The sequence below is a fragment of the Netta rufina genome (genome assembly GCF_964035555.1).
Source record: "Netta rufina genome assembly, chromosome: 22".
Lineage (NCBI taxonomy): Eukaryota > Metazoa > Chordata > Aves > Anseriformes > Anatidae > Netta > Netta rufina.
The window spans coordinates 2,726,171-2,746,754 of record NC_140146.1 but is presented as its reverse complement, the minus strand read 5'-3'; the positions used below and the strand labels follow the sequence as shown (position 1 = coordinate 2,746,754).

The following is a 20,584-nucleotide window of genomic DNA, read 5'->3' as shown; positions in this document are numbered from 1 at the left end:
GATTGTGACAGTAGTTTTTAAGTCTGTGCAGCAGAAGGCCAAGTTTCAGTGTCTTGTAGTGTGTTTTGACCCATCAGCATAGCCTTTTGGTTTTCAGATAGCCTACTCGAGTGCCTAATTTCTCCTGTGAGTCATGTTATTACACTGAATTTTTTGTTTGTTTGTTTGTTTTTTGGCATGTAATCTGTTATGCTCCTAAATTATTTTTGCCTATGGGAAGAAAGGTTTGAGCTAATTCCAGTTGAAATAGTTTCAGCTACTTGCTTGATCATAGTGTCCTTTCAGTATTCAAAGCTGAAGCAAAAGCACAGGAATTGTTGCTTCTAGAAATAACCCAGTCCTCTGTGTTGTGCTTTGCACGCTGTTGAGCTGAGCCAGATAAAGAAAAACAACACAGCTGCTGCTCATCCTGCTTGATTTCTTTTATTTATTTGTTTGTTTGTTTTCCTTGCCCCTCCTTTTCCCAGGTGATTGGTTGGGTGCCAGGTGGGGCCTGATGGTATATAAGCTGCAGGTGTCCCATCAGAGAGCTCTTTCTGGCTGAGCTGCTTGTTGGGGGGTGGTGGTAAGTGCTTTGTTTTTCCTTCAGCCAATTGTAGGATTCCTTAGGTGAGTCAGAGTCTATGGGCTGATGCATTTCCAAAGAGGTAAGCATGTCTTTTTGAGGTAACAGCTGGTAGGATCTTCTAGAGTAAAGCAATCTATGTAAGTTGTAGGTGCCTGTATTGCATGCAGCTCTTCTTCAGGTGAGTAATTTTTATAGCATGTTTATGAATAGGAAGATGATGTTACTGTGCGTGTTTGCCCTATGGTTCTAGGACCCTTATGATTTTTGCAGAATTCAAGGGCTCACTGTGAATGTGCCCATATGCCTTCCCCTGTGCATCAAATATTATCAAAGTTACAATCTTGGTGGTAAAGTGATGGAGCAGGGTTTAGGGGAAATGTATCATCCAAGTTCCCTGTGCCAGTATGTATCTGAAAACAGCAGCAGTAGGCAGGTAAGGTGTAGACTTTTTCCAAGTTAGGGACAATTTGTTATTTTTAGAACTTCTTCCTGCTGTTTTGCTGGCTGTAGAGTCTTTTGACCTTGTAGCCTTCTAGATTTTAAGTGCTTGGAATTCCTTTAATAGTGGGATATTTAGCAGAGGTTGCTGGCTAACTTGTTTTTGGGACACAGTGCAGTACGCTTCTGTTTCTGGGTTATATTTTAATCTCCAGATATATCATCAAGCCATTTGTGTAACTCACCAGAGGATTCACAGAGAGCTTTGGTATGTACTGCAAGGGGCTTGACCATATAGGCACAGTATTACCAAGAGACTGAGCAGGGTCACCTTTTTCAGCTGTAAAAGATAATTCTGTGACTACCCCTGCTGGTACTGCTGTGCATTCATGTCCTGTTAGTGTTTGTGGACCTGAGGGTGTTTGTGTGGTTTTGTTTTTCTGTCTCTGGTCTGTGCTTGAATCCCCTGCAAGGAGCTGTACTGTTTAGATGTCCATCACAGATATGTTCCTTGTAGCCCAGGTCACAGGCATGGACTAAGCTGGAAATTTGAGTAAGGCATGAGTGCGAGTGGATGCCACTCTGGGCCATGAGCTGGTCAGTTGGTTTTGTTGGTCTGTTTTGCCTGGCAGGCAGGCTTGGCAAGCACCTTGTGACAGCAGTGTGCATCTCCTGCCATGTTCCTGTGTCACACCAGATGCCAACAGTTCCAGTTCCTAAAATGCCGGAGATGCTCAAAGTGCAAGAGAGGCAGAGCGTGATGCATCTATTTGGCATGTTAGGTGAGCGAAGCAGTGGCACGTGGGTCTGGGGCTTGGCTCTCAGTGCAGCCTCCAGGCCTCCTGTGGCCCTCCAGTGCTCTCTAAGACCTTCTGGAGGCATCGCAGGGCCTTGCAGTGTACTCTAGCACCTCTAAAGGCCTCAATGGACTCTCCAGTGCTCTCTACAGTATCTTACAGCCATCCCAGTGTACTCCACTGTGAGTACTCCTGTGAGGGAGTACCCCAGGAGGAGCTGAAGGTCACTGTGTGGCCCTGGTAGACCTGCAGAGGATCCAGAATGGAGCGGAGGGCCACTGGAGTCCTCCAGTGTGCCCTAGATGGTGCTGGAGAGCTTTGTGAGGCCTCCAGGAGGCAGTAGATAACAGGAAGCAACCCTAGGAGGCCTCTAGGGTGCAGGAGGATGTTTCTAGCACACCCTGGAGTGCATTCGTAGGCCTCTAGAGCATGCTGGAAGCAGCTGCCCTCGCTTGTACCAGGATGAGTTCTCCTGGGAGCCCATGTACAGCTCCTGCACTCATTTTCTTTCCTTGGACCTTTTTCTTGGATGCTCCGAACCAAACTTCCCTGGCCATATCTGCAGGTGTCCAGGGGCAGAGCATACACACTCAATACACCTGGGCAGAGGTGCTTCCTGGAGCACTGGGGCATGCTGCACCCATTCCAGCAATTAAAATCTCACATGCAGACGGTGGTCTCCCTGCAGCTGGCGACAGCATGGGTTTCTCCATCTTTTCCTGCCTCCTGGCTCTTCAACAAAGCTCCCTTCCTTAGGAGGACACTACACAGCCTAAAAACATTACCTTGATGAAAAGGGTATCTCCATCCTTGCCAGGGTCTGTCCTTTTCAGTCCATCCCTTTTATTGTGGTAATTCCTACCTTAATACAGATTCTGCAAACCCTCTCCCACTCCAGTACCCAGAGAGATGCTCTCCAAATGTGAACAGAGCTTGGGCCTTAAAGAGAGGGGCAATAAAAGGCACTAAGAGCCAGCCACTGGCATGGCACAGCCCCTCCAGGAACAGATGGGACCATCCCTCACAGTTACATTCAGGAAAGGGAGCATTATCTGCTCATTTCTAAGGGCATGACACTGGGTGGCCAGACTGGAGGTTTGCAAGGACTCTGCCTTGCCCAGGGAATGCTTGATGCAAACACCCTTGAAAATAGCTCACTGGTTTCCAGCCAAGGTGCCTGGGTTCCCTCCTCAATCAAAGTCCGTGTCCAAGCTCGCATTCCTTCAGTCCAGAAGCAGTCCTGGAGGCCACGAAACACTGGATCAAGGGTCACCTAGTGGCAACAGAACTGATGAAGGTTTGCACAACCCTGCAGAGACCCCACGCAGTACCTACAGGAGTGGGACCCAATCTCCAGACAGGGGCACTTGAGTATGGCCAGGCCTGGGCAGCAGCTGCTGCGCAGTCCCCGCTCCCACATGGGGCCCAGATGCTGCATCCTTGGGGTTGGTTTTCCTTTTAGCAGCTCTCCCTCCTCCTCCTAAATTGAACACAGCAGAAAGTTGAAGGGAACCGTGGCTTTCCCATGCCCTGCACCCTCCTGCACTGATCTCTGGTTCAGTGTCTGGGTATAAACAGCCTCTCCCCCATCAGCACTGAAGATCCTACTGCCAAAAATCAGACAGGCATTAGAGCACTGAGAAATGGAAGTCAGAACTAATTTATTTAAGAAAAAAAAAAAAAAAATTGTAAAAAGGAGGGGGGCGCATCGATTACAAGCTTTGGAAGCTTTTGTCAGGACAGTGCCAAAGAAATTAGCTTTATACAACAGAGAAAGGGGTAGCAGGAGGGGCCCAGGGCCATTCCCCCACCCTGAGCCTCCCCAGACCTGCATCTGCAGCAGGGTCCACAGCAGTCCCCTGTGAGGGTACACCAGCATCCCGGGACTCGTCCCCTTTCTCCCTCCACCACAATTAAAGTGCAGCAGGGAAAGGGGGAAGAGGGGCTGGCTCCCACCCAGACCACCCCAGCACAGGCCACAAAATGTGAAGCCCCAGTGCCCATGGCACGATGCAGCTCCCTCGTCCCCGTGAGCTACGTGGTGACCCTGAGGACCAGTAAGGAAAGGGTTCTCACCACCACAGTTCCCAGCAATTTCACACACAGCCCCAGAGGCAAATCCAGGGGAAAAAAAAAATACTCCCTACAAGCTTCCTAACACAAAGGCACTGGGATTGAATTAAGACCCAGCAAGTGCCAGGAGGAACAGCACTTCCCTGCTGTGCCCAGGTGTCCCTCGGCAGGCAGGGGAGGTGGGAGGAAGAAGGGACACCCCCATCCTGCGTGCCCCCAGAGAGATGTGCCTCTCACTTGGGGTTGTGGAGAAGCTGCATCCCTTCTTCCTCCACCTCAGGCAAGAGCCATTTGCAATAGAAAAACCCAGAAAACTCAGCGAGGGCACCACAGCAGGTTCAGGATCCTGCAGACAGCGCCTGGAGAGCCCAGCTCAGCTCCTGCTCTCAGCCAATGCCCCCTCTGCCGGGGTCCCCGGTCCTCTCAATTTATTATTACTATTATGTGCAAGTAGTTTTGCGTCAGAACCCCCCCCAGCCCTCCTCTCTCGCCCTGCAGCTCCAGCCCCACGCCTGCACCTCAGCCCTGCTTGTGCCCCAGAAGGTTCCTCCGGCCCTGGGGTGTTGTGGAGAGCAAAGCGTGAGGGTAGCTATTAGACAGGAAAGACTCCACCACCCCCCTCCCTCCCCAAACCCTGGCCCTCTCCCTCACACGCACCCCCTGCCCGCGCTGCCAGCTGCAAGGACAGTCCGTGAGGGCCAGGTTACTCGTCGCCCTCCTCCTCATGGTGGTGGTGGCTGGAAGCAGGAGGTTCTTCCACCTCCTGTTGGTGGTGGGCATAGTGATGGGGGCTGGGGCCCTCCGCAGGCATGTTCTCCTCTGTGTTCAGGTAGACGTTGAACAGGGCTCCCTCGTGGCTTGGCTCCTTGCCGCAAGCCTGGCAGCTACAGTGAAGTATCTTCTCCACCAGCTTGTCAACCCTGGGGATTTCGTCATTGCCTGGGCAGTCCAGTGTCACCTGGAGAGAGGGATGAGGAGGCAGCAAGCCTGAGTGCACAGGCTTGACACCCCAGTGGCAATCCTGAGCCACACCGTGCCCTGCAGACTCGGGGTGTTTTAAGGCAGAAGCGATGGCTTGCTACCCAAATAAGCCTCCGTGGTCAGTCTGCAAGGCAAGGGTGCTCTGGGAATGTCTCACAGGTCACAAGCTGCACAGACCCATTTTACCATCCAGGAAATGAAATGACTCAAGTGGGACACTGCTCCCAGGCACAACTGGCACAGAAATAGCAGCAGTAGCTGCAAAGGCCACCCAGAAGACACATTGCTGAATTATCGCAGCTAAGTTGGCCAAAGCCATCTGCCCAAAGTCAAAAGCAAAGCAGAGAACTGAAGCCCTGGGTGCCTGGGCCTGCCCCAGAAGCAGGGTTTATGACCCTTCCAGGATCAACAATGGCATGAGATGTGCAGAGATGCTGGGATGTCTGAGGGTGACTGGCAGATGGACTGTGGGAAGCACTTCTGGACAGCCTAGGAGGTAAAAACTCCCAAGTGAGGGGAGGCGACAAAGGGAGTGGTGGAGAGAAGAGGCACAAGGGTTGAATAGTGCAGGGACTGATGGCAGAAGCTTCTGCAAACAGTGACAAATGCACCATTCATCACAGCAGCCACATTGCTTCCAGCAGCCCCTTACACCCAGGCATCTCAAGGAAGGGGAGAGTCACCTGAGAGATACTGTGGAAGGAAACTACAAACGAAAAAACCTCAGGGAAGGAGAATGACTTGTCCCAAAGTGATGGCAGAGCAGACATCAGAACTCCTGAGCAAGGAGGAGCATAAAAGACCATGGGGCAGGCACGGATACTCACAATTTCCCACATGGACTGGGCTGGCATGCAGGAGTCGCAGTGAACCAGGGACTCTGTGGACTGAGGGAAGGTGTTAGGGACGCTGTAGCTGAAACACTGTCCCAGGCAGGCCCTGTGAAGACAAGAGGAGGGATGAGGGCTCAGGGTAGGTGCCTGCTCTTCCCAACAAAGGCAGAAAGAGATCTGACTTTCTGCTGAAACAGGCAGAAAGCATTAGGGCAGAGGCAGAACATGCTTGGCTTCCCGTGTGAGTGACAGTCCCCACAGCGATGATGGCAAATCATCAGCAAATGAAAACCAGCTGTTTACAGCTCTGCGCCGAGAGTGGAGCCATACCTGTTCTGGATGGACTTGGACTCACAGCCGCTGTGCCCCACGATCTGGGTGATGTTCTTCGCCTCGCACCAAGCACTCTTGTCTGGGAAGAGGGCGAGCTTGTTTATGGGGGGCGGTGCAGCCAGAAGCAGTGCTGGGAAGAGGGCACCAACCACGAACCGTAGCATCATGGCCAGCTCTGATGAAAACCTACAGCTGAAGTCAGAGGAAAGCATTAGCAGGAAGGGGAATGGGCAAGCCAGCCCATTTCTCTGACCTTGTGACAGTTCCTGGCTGGGTTACACACAGGGACATCCTCCCAGTGTGTTGGTACACACATCTCCCTCCCCAGCACAGGGAGCAAGACACGCTGGTCTGCATCTCCCTTGTTCAAAACCAGCTCTGGGGCTGAGGCAGATGCCTGCATTACCTCTCCTGAGCCTTGTGCCAGGAGTAACAGCAGGCTTTTCACCATTTCTTACCCAAGACTGGGCTGGAAGAAGTTTCCAAAACAAAAGCATCACCACCACAGGCTGTGCCAGGTTGGAAAAGTCACAGACCACAGAAATGTTTGTATTTGAGGAAGGTGCGGACCTCCCCACTTCCTTTTCTCCCACCTTAAAAACCAAAGCTGTCCTTGCTGCAAGCCTTCCCAGAAAAAAAAAGACTGCTTTCACAGGAAAGAAAATCGTTCTTCTCCTCACAGCGCGCAGCAGGTGTCGCTGCAAGGCAGCAGCAAGCAGGGAAATGTGGAAACCTCTCTCCAGAGGCAGGAAACCACAGAAATGACCGATACATCATTTATTTTTATAGAGCCATTCCAATTCAGCAGCAAGGCTGTCGAACCGTTACTCTGAGGACAGGAACTCAGTTTGCAAACAAGAAGGGGTCCTTCCAACACCAAGCATAAACCTCACTCGCAAAGGTGGTCGGCCAAGGAGGTTACTTACCACCCCAGAGAAATCCCACACAGGGTTTCCTTGCAGGCCAGCTGTATTCTCGAGCCAAGGTGCCTGCATTAACACTCCCAATCACTGGGGAAAGGCACATGGAAAAGCATCACAGAAATAGGGATTTTTTTTTTCCTTTGTGGGGTTTGGATCAAGTCACAGTGAAAGGCAGACATTTATACTTCCGAAAATATTTGTTAGAACCATGTTATTTAATTTTTCCTTCTATTTGTTTAACCAGACAAAGATCCAAAGCCCACAAAAAGCCCACACTGGAATGATTCCTGTTGACTCCCACAGCTCCTGGGCCCAGCCCTATAATGGAGAGGAAAAATGCCTTGTTTATCAGACACGGGTGTCAGGGGCAGCTCCGCACAGGGCACTCCCAGCCGGGCGTTCCCCAGTTGCTTCATCCGTCTGTCACTGCTGCCTCCTTGGCCAGAGGACCACCGTGCTCATCTGGACCCTTGGGCTGGCTGGCCTGCTAATGAACTCTTGCAACTCAGCTGAGGTGCTTTAAGGTCACTACGGGAGAAAGCGTTTTTCCCTCTCACTCCCTCCACTGAGCCCAACCTCCTGGGCCTGAAGCAAGAAGTGCTCTTCATGAGGGCCGCAGGAGAGAGATGCTTCCCTACCTTCCATCCCAACACAGGAAAGCAAAGGGCATCCCTCCTCTCTAGTCCCCCGATTTCTGAAGGAATCAGGTCAGGGGTTCTGCTAACTTATTTCCTGACTGTAAGGGAACCCCACTGACATAATGCACCACCACCTTTACTGGCCTGGCGTCCTAACCCTCAGATACAGCCCCGGCACTTGTTCATGTGAATCCCACAGACCCCTGGTGAGAATACCCACACAAAGCATGCTTTGCAAGTTTTGTTTGGAGACAAGCAGAGGGCTTTAGCCCCTGAACTTACATTGTTGTTAATGAGAGCAGTGTGGTTTGATACATTTGTCCCACAGACAATTCTTAGGGCTCCTTTCTGTTCCCTGCGAATTTTTTCCATTTCAGTAGGGAAATTCTGCAATTTCTGCTAAGAATTACACAGCAAAGCTGCATACACACTTGGTTTGTTTGGTTTGCTGAAATGAGCATCACTCATTCCTCAAATGCCAGCAGCTCTGTGCTGAGGAATACCACTCCCAAAGACAAGGCTGAGATCAGAGCTGGGATGTGACCCAAACAGCAATTGCAAACCCCCTGGGGAAGAGATGAAATTCCTCAGGAGTCAGCACACAAGTTCACTTCCACATGCCCAATTAGAGAGCAATTTCCTTCCTTCCAAAGAAGGTGGTGGCTGTTTTCTTTCCCAGGTTCCTCTGCAGCTATACCCGGTGGCAAAGAGCCGAGCGGCTCTGACAGCCCCGCTTCCCTGGGACCTTTCTTCCCCTGGAGGGAGATGCTCAGCAGAAATGTGCTGCAGCCCTGGTCAGCAGGCACTGAGGCAGAAAGGATCATCCCAGAGCATCCAGGCTCCTGTCTCTGATATCAAGAAGATGGGTGAGGCTGTGCTCTGCTAAGGCGCCGGCCCTGGCCTAGATTCAGGAAAGCACTTAAACATATGCTTAAGCCCTTTCCTGAGCAGGGATGTCTTGTAATTGGGGCCCCCAGCATCACGGAGCTGGTCTGGTTTGCAGAGGGGCTGCAGGAGCACGGGGCACCATGGCAGGGCTGGAGCAAACACCAGGGCACCACGTAGCTGAGCCCTGCAAACTCTCACTGATCTCAGGCTGTTAACAGGCCACATCCGCGTGGTGTTTTCCTTCTCCTAAGAATGCCCTGGAACCCGCAGGCCCACATTTCTAGTAAGTAACGAGGTTTACGCCAGTGCCTAGGAAAACATCTGATGCAGCTGAGTTTGGGAGGGAGCTGGGGCTGGAAACAGCCTGCTCGCGACTGTGGCGTGTTCTCTGGCATAGTTCGAACCAGTCATGTGAACAGAGCACCGCTAAAACCATTCATCTGACAGCAGCCACAGGGCAGGAGACAAAAGCACCATATTCCTTCTTCCCCCCTGGCTGGGAAGGGGAAGGAAAAAGGAAGATGAGGCACCCGAGCAGGTTTGCAAACTCCTGATTAAATAAAGGCATTGAGCACATTCCTCCATGACAAGCTAAATTACATGTTGCGGCTCCTCAAGGAACAAGTGTGTGCTCCCCGGTGCTGACCCCAGACCCGACCTGCAGGTGGGAGTGAGCACTTCCCCACACACAGGAGCTTCTTTCTCCTTGCCCCAGGGCATTTTTTTTTTATTTTTTTTTTCTGGCTAGTCAAAGCTTTTCAAGCAGAAAGTTCAGCTCAGTTCCGGCAGGCCTATTTTCCCCAAGGGTGTCCCATCTTTGCTCTGCTCGACGTACACCGCAGCTTCCTCCAGTGTCCTGTCCCCAGCAGTTCCTGGGGCTATTCTGGCTCAGTGTCAGGCCCCTAACAGGGGATAGCTACCTGGGTCTCCCCTGGAGCTGGAAGATGCCACGTGCTTCACCTTTCTCAGGCCACGCATCGGGGTCATTCACCACCCAATAGGGCTGCATCCAGAAAAACAAACAAAAAGAAAAAAAAAACACTCCTATCATGGCCCCGAGTCCTTTCCCAGATGAAGGAGAAGGCAAATGACTCAGCCCTGGAGCCTGGCACATCCCAGACTCCAGAGACAAACAACACGCACGCAGCTGCAGCCCTGCAGTGAGCGGGCCCTGAGCCCTTTTCCAGCCTGTCCCTGTGCCCGTGGAGCTCAAGGAGCAAAATGTCCGTGGCTGAGAGGTCTCAGCTGCCAGCTTCACGTCCCTCCAAGTTCTGGAGATTGTGGCAGGGGACGTGCTGCCAGCTGAGCCTCCCATCAGCACAGCTCTGAGGCCTGGTGGCAGACGTTTGGTGTCAGCTCCAGTGCCAGCAGCCCCGGGGACGCTCAGAGTCCTGCAAGGACAGTCGCCGACGATGCCTGGGAAAATCTACGTTGTACTGTCGGCCAGAGGACAATCACGGGAATTACCTCCAAGACCTCGTTCCCACCATCCAGCCCACAGCTGTTTCCAGCCACTTGGAAAACAAACACTTCTGGAGGAAAATAAAAAAGATCTAATCAGTTTTACCCTCTTTTTCCAGAGGGAAGTTTACACTATAATACAAGACAAGCCTGCAGGTGGAAACAGGGAACATTTCATGAGTAGTTTAATATATTTATATGTATTTTTCTTATCCAGGATCTTGCAATTTTGCCAAATACATAAAAATACATACACGGGTATGGTGTGCTCATGGCCACACATGCAGCATCGCAGGTTCTGCAAGACAAGAAACCCCTAAGCTTCATAAATATTGCTTAGCTAAGGCTCAAAGCCCACAGATACAGCACAGAGAGTGTCAGCTCCATACTGTAGCTAAGGAAAATGAGGTACAGAGCAGGGAAGTGGCTTTACCTCAGTGTCTAACTCAGTGACTGAAGTCTTTGCATGAGATGCCTGAGACACCAGTCCAAATCCATGCTCTCTACAGCTGTTTGCTATTTCATGGCCTGCTCCACCAGCCAGGCACTCACCAGAGATGGACACGGGGAAGGTTTCGGTCCCCAGTCTGGATCAGAGCTGGGACCTCCACCTTCCTCTCCTGCTCCCTGGACAGAAGCCCCACAGCTGTCCTGCCTGACGGAGCCACTTCCCACCCAGCCTGGTTCTCGAGCTGCCAAGAACAACGCCGAGTCGGTGTTAGACAGAAGACTTGAGACCCCCGTGAATCACAGTGGTACCGGGTCCTTCTATAAGTTGTTTGTGCCATTTTGCAGGGAAAAGCTGCTGGGTGAAGAGGAGGACCCAAGAATCGGTCTCTCAACAAGCATCTCCGTGCCTCAGTTTCCCTGCCTGTAACACCAGGGGCAGGGACCACCTTACACCAGGTGAACTGATGGCTGCAGATGGAGTGGGAAAGCAGAGGAAGGCCGGCTCACCACTGTGCTGATCTGGCTGTCCCTGCTCATCAGAGAGGTTTATCTTGCAGTTTCTCCTTTCTTCGGGCTTGTTTGGTTTTTCAAACTGACTCTCAAAGCCAGCAACTGCTTTTCTAAAGGCAATACACTTCTTTCCTCAGCCCCTTTGGTCTGAAGGAGAAGAATAAGCAGGAGCTCTCCTGGGAGATCTGTCCAGACTGGGTTGTTCCAGGAGCTTGCTCTCTTCTTTGGTAATTAAACATCAGGGCTTGATTTTCAGATGTACTCAAATCCCCAAAGTCCCACTAAGATACTTGTGAGCAAGACATTTTAAAGTGCGCAAGACTACGCTTCTAAAAAAGGCAAGAGATTATCTAGCACCTAAAAGGAAGCAAAGCCACATGAAGTCTCTGATTTGGTGACAAGTGGGAAGAAGCATGTATCAGTCCCAGAAAGAGCCCGTGTGGCTCTCCACTGACACAGGATTTTGTCTGTACAGTAACTTCTGCACACTGCCGGGAATTGCCTCATAGGAATCTCAACTCAAATAATATTTGCTTAAGCAGAACGAAAAATATTTTAGGCCAGCCTTAGTAGGAAAAGTTAAAATCTGAATTGGGAAAACCTGAAAGGTTTCTGTGAAAAAAAAATCAAAACAAGTGATTTAATACTTTCCCTTTAATTCCCCCCCCTTTCCTTTTCTTTCCTTCTCCTTTCTTTTCCTTTCTCCTTTCTTTTCCTTTCTCTTTTTTCTTTTCTTTTCTTTTCTTTTCTTTTCTTTTCTTTTCTTTTCTTTTCTTTTCTTTTCTTTTCTTTTCTATTTAGTTAAAACTTTGATATCTCTACATTTTAAAATTTAAAACAAAGTACAGGATTCTTTAGGCGGCTTCACTGTTGTGCCAGTAATATCATAAACTAATTTGGTCGACGTCATGATAATATCGCCAGGAGGGAGGGAAGAGAACTATGCACTGAAAATGTCTAGAGGTAAATCTTCAGGACAGCAAGATAGATGAGTGCTTAACTGAACACAGAAACCTCATTTAAACTGAGAACTTCAGTCTGGCTTTGCTGAGCTGCAAAATCTGGGAAGAAATCACAAAAAAAATAAAAAGGGAACTACCATTGGAAGATGTGTGATATTTAACATGCACAAGAATCAATCCCAAAGACTTTTGATAGTGGAACAAAAGTTGTGTCATTTCTCACTGTGAACGTCTGTCTCTGCTCCTTTCAAAGACAGGAGATATTACAGCTTCTCTTCCCGTAACATATTAATTTCCACTCAATCACAGTTGGGTGATTTACACAAATAAAGCAGAAATAGAGAAAAGCAGCGCAGTGTTTTTAAACTCTCCCTTCCCCACTTTGACCAGAATTTCAGAACAGTTCACTAAATTGAGACTTTAAATCTGGCTTCTTGACCATGCACCGAGCACTTGTGAAACTCAATTTATACAGCTAGAAAAAAAAAAAAATGCAAGCTCCTATACCTGTAAGAGTCATTGGAAAGCTACCTATGGACTTAGGCTTAGAACGGTGTCCTAAAGGAGCTCTGATGAAAAAGGGACATGCTAATGGCCTGTGGAGGAGGCAAGAGTAATATAAGCAATTTCTGGTAATTTATTTCAATTGCTCAATTTCTTCAGCATTAAGCACAATCACGGCCAGGAAAATGCATCAGCCTAAAGCACTGGAATACATGCCTCATACCAGCCTCCTCTGCTCCCTTTCTTCTTCAAGCATCTGCTTAAAATGCAGCCCCAAAGAGCAGCGGGGTAAGGCCGGGCCGTGCTGTGGGGCAAGGAAACCAGTTTTGGGGAGCAGCAGGAGCAGGGTTCCCTGGAAAACCACAGCAAGGGAGCGCGTGTGGGCTCTGCCTATGCCCGTACCCGAGGAAGGATTGTCCTGTAACATGCTTTGGCTGGAAGAATCCCCCGTGGTAGGTTGTACTGCAAATAATACGAGATCCGGGTGCTTTCAAACACAGCTGTTTGCAGCCTTTTAGCCAGGGGCCTCGCTCGCATGCCCGGACCTGAGTGAGGCGCAGCTCCCTCCTGCGCTTCCCCCGAGCTGGTGTTTCCCACACAGCGTCCCACGCACGCACTGCCACCGAGCAGGCAGTAGGCAGCCGGCACAGGCAGCGCTTTCAGCCCACACGATCTGGAGGCATCGGCCAGAGGTCTGGCCGTGCAGGAAGCCAGTAGGTGCCCAAGTGCAAAGCGTGGGTCCAAACCCTTTGAAAATCCCATGAAAATCCCCAAAATAATGTGCAATTTTTCAGCTTCAGCTGGGCTGCCCTCCCTGAAGGTGTTTCCTGCAAGCAGCTGGCATGGAAAGGGGCTCCGTCCTCCCCCTTGTGCAGCATCTCCAGCCAAAGGCTGACCCACTACCACTCGCCCCGCTGCACCTTCCCCAAGCCCCAGGCTGGTGCACTCACGCCGCTTCCCCTTGCAACCGATGCCACAGCCTCTCCCCTCCTTTCTCCGTGAAAACAGCATTCCCGAGGACGGCGGTGAAACCCGTGCTGCCTCTGGGAAGGGTCCTGCGCGTCGCTCACGTTTACTCGTGTTTGATTTGCAAGCCGGCACCAGCCATTTCCCCAGGGAGCGGCGCGGGAGTGCGGCTCCCAGCAGGCCCAGTTCTGCTTTCACTTAGAGTGAGGTAAACTGGGACTGGCTCCTCTGAATGACTCCACTGGTGCAAATGAGATCAGAATCTGGCACCACTCATCCTACTCAAAACAAGCCTAACTGGAACCAGATAAAACCAGTTCTAGTAAATAGTGGCCACCGGGATGATTATTTTTTTCATTTCGCACACCCGCAGCGTAAGGCCGCCTCGCAGTCGGAGATGGGAGTTGTCTCAAATGCCAACCACGCTCGCTTTCGGCTTGGTCGGTCATTCATTACCAAACTTGCATAAAAAATCAAGCCATGTCCTACGCAGCAGGGCTGTGCTCGCAGGATCAGGTTCCAAGCTGCCAGAACAAGAGGTGGAAAGAGGGAAGCAGAATGGGGTTTGCGGCTGGAGCCATGGGTCTCTCAGCGACATTCGGGAACCTTCCTCCTGTTTCCCTGCTTGGGCCATATCCTGGCCACAGCCAAACCAAGAGCACAAATCCAGCTGACTTCAGGGTTGCTGTTTTACCCACTTTTTCAATTTCTGTTTGAGACAGCCTTCTTGGCATTGATGACACGAAAACCAGCGCCTGCGCTATTTCCCATAGTACCGACTGCAAAATCTCTAACACCAAAAGATAAAAATATGAGGCACTGCAGAGCCAGAGGCTTTTGGGGGTAACGTAAGAGCTCACAGCCCTGTTGCTATTTTCAATTACTCCCAGACGCGCTGGGGGCTGACCTCACACTTGACATTTAGACAGTGTCTCCTAAAACAGCAGGATTGGGCCCAGTAACCACAGTGAAATCAAAGCACGACGCGTTTGCTGGTCTTTCCCCCTCTGGCCAAGCCATCTGAGCCCAGGATCTGTTCCTCTCTGCAGAGGAGGCTCGAGACACATCCCAGCGAGTGACCGAAGCGAGGGCCTGATCCTGTAGCTGTTTCCAAAGCTCAGCTCCAAGTGGCTGCAAAACCGAAACAAAGGTCTGGGCAAACGGCAGGCGCGGCTCTCACCAGTGCTATCGGAGGCGCAGGAGACAGACAGACAGACAGACAGACAGACTGCCCTTCGTCCCTGCTCCCGTCCTCCTCCAGAAGACCATGCAGAGAGCCACCCGGGTTTTTAACAGACTGGTCTGAGTGGCTGAGCAATTTCTCTGCCCCAGGCAGTGCTGGGGAGCCTGGGGCTTTACTTTACCGCAGGGGGTCTCTGAGCTCTGAGGCTGGGCAGCTTTGGAGGAATTTTTTGCAGCAGGGTATTGCTAGCAGTTTAACGGGAGCAGCGGGAGGCTCAGGGAGGAACAAGCACTCGGAGCTTCCCGAGCAGGCTTCCCGTGACTGTACCAGCTCCACACTGCCGCGGCAATGCCAACACACGCCACGAGCACGGTTACTCCGATAGTGGCAGGTCTTCACGGCTGCCTGAAAAGCAGTTTGGCTTGGGGCCCAATCCTGCACCGCCTGGGCACCCAAAACTCGCTCCAGCTCAGCAACTTTCCCCACTGCGGAGAGACCGGGCACTCACGGAGGCTTAGCTCGTTCACCCTCTTTGCAAGACCACAAATTCCCCAAGCGGGAATTTGGCTCCGAGAGGTCAAGCCAAGAGCCCGGAGACTTCTCAGGGCTGTTTGCAAACACTTGGGATTTTTATACCGAAGGCAAATTCCGCTTCCCATCCTGCGGTTTGCAAATTTGAGGCAAGCTGCCTTTTTTGAAATGGGAAACTGTCTTCAAAAAGCAAAAATGCCCATTGTGTACAGCCGATTTTTGGCCAGTTGGACATTGCAAGGAGGATGTTAAGTTCTGATGCTAAAAATACAAGGGAAAATGTGAGCCTCGTAATATCCTAGGATCTTCCCCACTCGTTTCAGTGGGGTGCAGATTTTTTTCAAGAGAATCTGTACGGCAAAGTTACAGTGCCCCAACTCCACGAACACTTCATGCAGGCTGAATTTTAAAGTTGATGGGGTTAATCCTATAGAAAAAAGCGAGATTGAAGGGCAGAACATAGGCTTCTAAAAGGACGATGCCCTCGTATGATATTAGGAGCCAAATTAAAACACAAGGCATTGTCCAGAACAACTTTAATGCAGGCTGAAAATGAGTGAAAGCATGTTCTGTCCCCAGAACATCTCAGAGAAAAAGAGAAATCCCCACTCCACATAAAATGGGGAGATTATTGTATTTTACAAATAAGAAATCCTGCAAAAACATATAGAAACTGAAAAATTATCTTATGATTCAAGAAACAGGTACAGATAGATCAAATATCATCCCTCATAATAATCCAGTAAGTACAAAATCTGTTTGCAGGATATGTGGATGTAAACCCATGTAAATTCTTTCTCGGCGCAAACTTTTCAAGGAACAAAAGTTGACCGCCTTGCCATCGGGACAATTTCCTCCCCTTACGCTATCTGAACTCCTACATGTCCTCTGCTGCTCTGGTTCAGCGATAGCAGCGCCTTCCCATCCTCTCCTCCCCACTTTTGTTTGAAACCCGAAGGAGATGGGAAGGACTCTGTCCCACAGATGTGCGACCCCAGCTCCCCATACCCTATTCTTTTATTTTATTCCAGCCGGGGCGGCAGTGGAAATAGCTGAACGGTTGCACAGCAGATCCCCCCGAAGTCCGCCTCATCTGCAACTGATTCCAACCCGTGGCAATACCCTCATCCTCCCGGCCATCAATCACGCACGGGGTTGGGGGGGGGGGGAGAGGAAGGGCGAGAAAACGAAGCAGAAAATCTCTTGCTGCTGGAGGGGGAGGAAAGCGAAGCAGGTCCGCTCGCTCCGGGGGGGGGGAATCCGGGAGGGAAAGGGAACCGCGGTGCCCCTCGCAGGGGTACTCACCACCAGCAGCACCCGGCCGACGGGGGGCACATCCCACGGGCTGCGGGGCCGCGGGCGGCTACAGCCCCGCGGTGCCCGGCGGCTGCCGCATCCTCGGCGCCGCGGCCCCCGGAGGAGCAGGGCGGGAGCTGCGGCCTCCCTCCCTCTCTCCCTCCTCCTCCTCGTCGTCGTCGTCGTCCTCCTCCTCCTTTTTTTTCCTCCCTCCTGCCTTTTTTTTTCCTCCCTCCCTTCCCCCGGTGCCGGGCTCCGGGCGGTGCCGCCGGCTCTGCCGCTCGCGATTGCACAATCGGGGTGTTGGGTGCGGGGAGGGTGGGAAGAGGAGGGGAAAAGAGGGAGGGAGGGAAGAGGAGGGAAGGGAGAAGAGAGGGAGGGAAGGGGAAAGGGAGGGGAGGAGGGAGGGGAGAGCTGGCGGCAGGGCGCACACAGCCCGCCCGCCCCACCGGGACGCCAGCCAGCGCGGAGCTTGGGGGGGGGGGGGGGCTGCGGCCACACCTCCTCCTCCTCCTCTTCTTCCTCCTCCTCCTCCTTCTTCTACCCCCTCTTCGGGTGGTGCTGGGGAGGAAGGAGGGAAGCGCAGGTTCCCCCGGCGAGCCCCGGGCTGTGCAGTCTCCGCAGCGCACCCGCTGACAGCCCCAAAGGGGTCCCTAACCCCAGGGGGGTGCCCAACCCCAGGGGTCCCCAGCCCCACGAGCACCCAAAGCCCCTTGTTCGGGCAGTGGAGCCCCGCTGAGGGGCTATAAAGCTGTGTGATGAACCCGCTGGCGGCTGTGGCCATGGCCGTGGCCGTGCGGAGGTGGTTTCCCAGCGTTTGCTCCTCCAGCAACATAAACAAAGTCTGGGCTTGGCTCACGGAGCGCAAATGCTTCCTATTAAAATACAATTCTTAATGGAGAGGGCTTCGGGTAGAGTCCTTGGCATGGTGAAGTCTTTGGGAAAGTTCTTCAACACCAGCAGGGACGTTTTGCTTTTCTTTTTCATTTCCCTTCTTTTACCCTTTTTTTCTTTTCCCCTCTCCTCTTTTTTCTTTACTTCCTTTTCCTTCTTTCTTTTCTTCCTCCTCTTTCCCATTAAAACTCTAACAGCCGAATACAATCCCAGTGAAACCCCATTCATCGCTATCTTTCACGGACAATAATTGTTCAAGACCAGAAGGGCTCTGTTTCTGTAAAGACGCAATTAATCTAATAGAGGCCTCCACATCAAACACTGGCACGGCGCTACCCAAATCAAAGATACCTGCAAGGCTTGGATGGGCTCTGCTGGCTCCTGCCTGGGTGCAGATTTGCATACAGAGATCAGAGAAGCAGGAAGGGATGATGGTAAGAAAGCAGCAGCTGTGCTGAGAGGTGTGTTGGCTGTGCCCTGGCAGTGGTTCTGGGGAGGATCGAGGAGAGCCAGCGTTGGGCTTGGGTGTTGGTGAAGGAGGCTGGAGGCTGCCAGTGGAGGAACGGTTGGTTTCCCGCTGCTTGGTTCCTTCCAACTCCGAGACAATAGGATTCTGTAAATAAGTAGGATGGCAAAATCCTGCTTCCATCATCACTTTCTTATCCTGCTACCACAGCCTACCTGGCCCCAAACTGCAGTGCGCTGCTCAGCTCCAGAAGGACCAACAATGAACAAAGGAGCAGCCTTCCACCGCAACCGCGTACTGCAGTCGGGAGCCTGAACTCAATTTCCCTGGCATTTTCAATGCTGCCTCATCGAGCTGAATGTGGGCTCCGACTAATCCCTACCTGCTTCCCAGAGCCAGCATGACCATTAGTGAGCCTCTACCCAGGAGGCTGTTTTATTCTGAATAATGTAACAGGTGAAAGAGGAGACAGCAGAGGCTTGGAAGCAAGTTCTCCAGTCTGTGGATAAATGAGGAAAAATAAGATGTAGGCACAACCAGCTACAAAGCAAGTGGCCACAGACATTAGGGTGAAATTCACCCAATTGTATCATGTCCACGGTTTGGTATTTTGATTATTTTTGTGGGATCTCAGCCAGGGTGTGATAATTCAGAGTGCAGCGCTAAGCTGTGCACAGCAATGTGAGCCAGCCTGCAGTCCATTCGCTGCTTCCTACTATTCATCTGTGTTCCAGTACTGTAAACAGCCAAACAGCAGAAAGGGGAAACGCAGCGATCTGTAAACCTGGGGGTGGGGAGGCACAAGGAGCAGAGGCCAGGCTTTCTGCTGTCAGAAGAAACAGGCAGAGGTGCCGTGTGACAGGGCAAGCTGGCTGGGGGATGAAAGAAGCTGCCGAGTGGATGGCAGAGCCCTGTGCCAATACGTTCCCCCTCCTGTCTGGCGATGCAGCACCGCAGCCGGAACAAGGAGTGAGGAGCTGATGCCCACAGATGTCATTTGGACAGATGCTGGCGAAGGCACGGGCCAGATGCAGCCGCTCCACAGCTGGGAGCAGAGGGCAGTACACGCGGGCACAGAGGAGCCATCCTCACCAGAGGCTCCTCACCCCAGCCAGGTTTGCTGGCTCCAGCAGGGCTTTTCTACTCCCATTTTACCAGATCCTGCTCCCTGGGGAACTTGCTGCCTGTCCCCAAAACACCAGCACCAAACCATGGCTGAGCAGGGCAACACAGGGGTTAGTACACCACCACTCTCCACTCTCACCCCAACAGCAAGCCCGCTCCATCCGCCTGTGGTTTGGCACCACAGCTAGAAACCATCTGAAAACACAGCCTTGCCCACGTACATCTTCCCCTCACCCCTGTTCCCTGCTGCTGGCTCAGCAAGGCTTCCGCACACCGAGACCCAGCAGAAACCCACGCTCTGGTCTCCCCGAGCTTCCCTCCCTCACCCACTGCTGCTGTTTTGGGCCCGCTGACAAACGCTCACAGTGCCAGGGGCTCCCCGCTTGTCAGGACAGGACTGGGAACTGTGGGCGTGAGAATTAAAAGGGTGTAAGTTAAAAATAAAACTATTCCTTTTATTTGTGTCTTAGCACTGATTCCAAGGCTGCCTGCCCATGGCTGGATGGTAGAAAACACTGCGGAGAAAGGCAGCTGGGAGAAGAGCGTGCCTGTGCTGGCGGAGGCTGCAGGCAGCAGCGAGGGAGTAGCTGCTCTTCTCAGCTCTGTTTCTCCTCAGGTGACTCGTGCTTTGGTCACGATCCTCAAGACACACCGTACAGGGGCCAGAGAAGGGCTCCTGAGGGCAAACCTCTCCTGTTCGGCAAGACCTGAGAGGAACTGAGGACACAGGTCTGCAGCGGACCACCCTGCACCATCCCAGAGCAGCCAATTCTCTTCGCCTCTCATTTGCCAAAGGGTGCAATATTGTAGTGCAGCTCCCTGAAATGTTCCTTTCTCTTGCTGGATGGGAGAATTCATCACTTGGTTCCTAAATAAACCCTGAGACATCTCCAAGGTACCAGCTCGGGGCCTCAAATTGCTGTGTACAAGAGCATATGTGCATGAGGGGAAGGGAGCAGGACTTGTGTCAGGAGATGGATTCAAAGATTTTATGGCTCAGCGAGCAAGGAAGCTGGGGGGTGATTGCCTTTAACCCCTCAGGTGGCTAAGGGACAGTGGTGGCAGGCAGAGTGTGAGCAGCAATCCTCACCCAAAGCATGTGGGTACAACAGCATTTCCCTTAACCCCCCTGGGACGCACGCATTGCATCTGGCTCAATAACGTGTGGAGTTAATGAGCAGCTGGAGGGGCAGGTTCAGCTGTGGGGGTAATTTGGACCTGCCACCTCCAGCAGGCCGCAGCTTTAGGGTAACAGATCCAAGCTCTGCACCGAAGCCCTCTGTGTAGGCGCAGCAGAACGGCACGAGCTGTGGTGGCAATTTGGCTTTCTGGCTTGAATGGGATGTCCGACGCACCTGGCCACGCACAGAAAGTGAGACTCGAGGATGGACCTGAGTGGCAGGGCCTGTGCTCGGGAGTAAAGAAGGATTTATCACAGAGCTCATTAGAAAACATCTGGGCTCAGCAAATGACCTGGAATGCGACTCAGCAGCGGGGCGCTCCTCTCTTCCCCAGTCCCGGGAATGTGAGCTCCCGCAGGGTGAGACTCGAGCCAGCTGTTTCCTCTAATCCCATCAGCTTTTCCTTTACAGGGGTCCCAATGCTGGTGAGCAGGAGAGAACAAGAAAGTCCCGTTCCCTCCCCTCAGTGACTGGGATTAGTGGTTTCTCTGCAGTACCATGCCAACGCATTTTGGGGCCCTGGGGCAGCAGTAAAAAACAAAGTACCCCTCCCATCTCCGAGCAAGTCCAAGTGTGATTAATT

The 20,584-nt window shown here is 52.0% G+C and overlaps 1 protein-coding gene across 1 annotated transcript; it reads right to left on the bottom strand.

The window, feature by feature from the left end:
- Nucleotides 1-3,448: 3,448 nt before the first annotated feature.
- LOC311217891 (neuroblastoma suppressor of tumorigenicity 1) lies at nucleotides 3,449-16,592 on the bottom strand. The gene is made up of 4 exons (XM_084300248.1): nucleotides 16,345-16,592; nucleotides 6,021-6,215; nucleotides 5,685-5,796; nucleotides 3,449-4,834 (listed from the first exon to the last, which is right to left on the bottom strand). The coding sequence occupies exons 1-4, from the start codon at nucleotides 16,374-16,376 to the stop codon at nucleotides 4,580-4,582; spliced, it is 594 nt and encodes a 197-aa protein (XP_084156374.1). The 5' UTR covers nucleotides 16,377-16,592; the 3' UTR covers nucleotides 3,449-4,579.
- Between the last annotated feature and the right edge of the window lie 3,992 nt (nucleotides 16,593-20,584).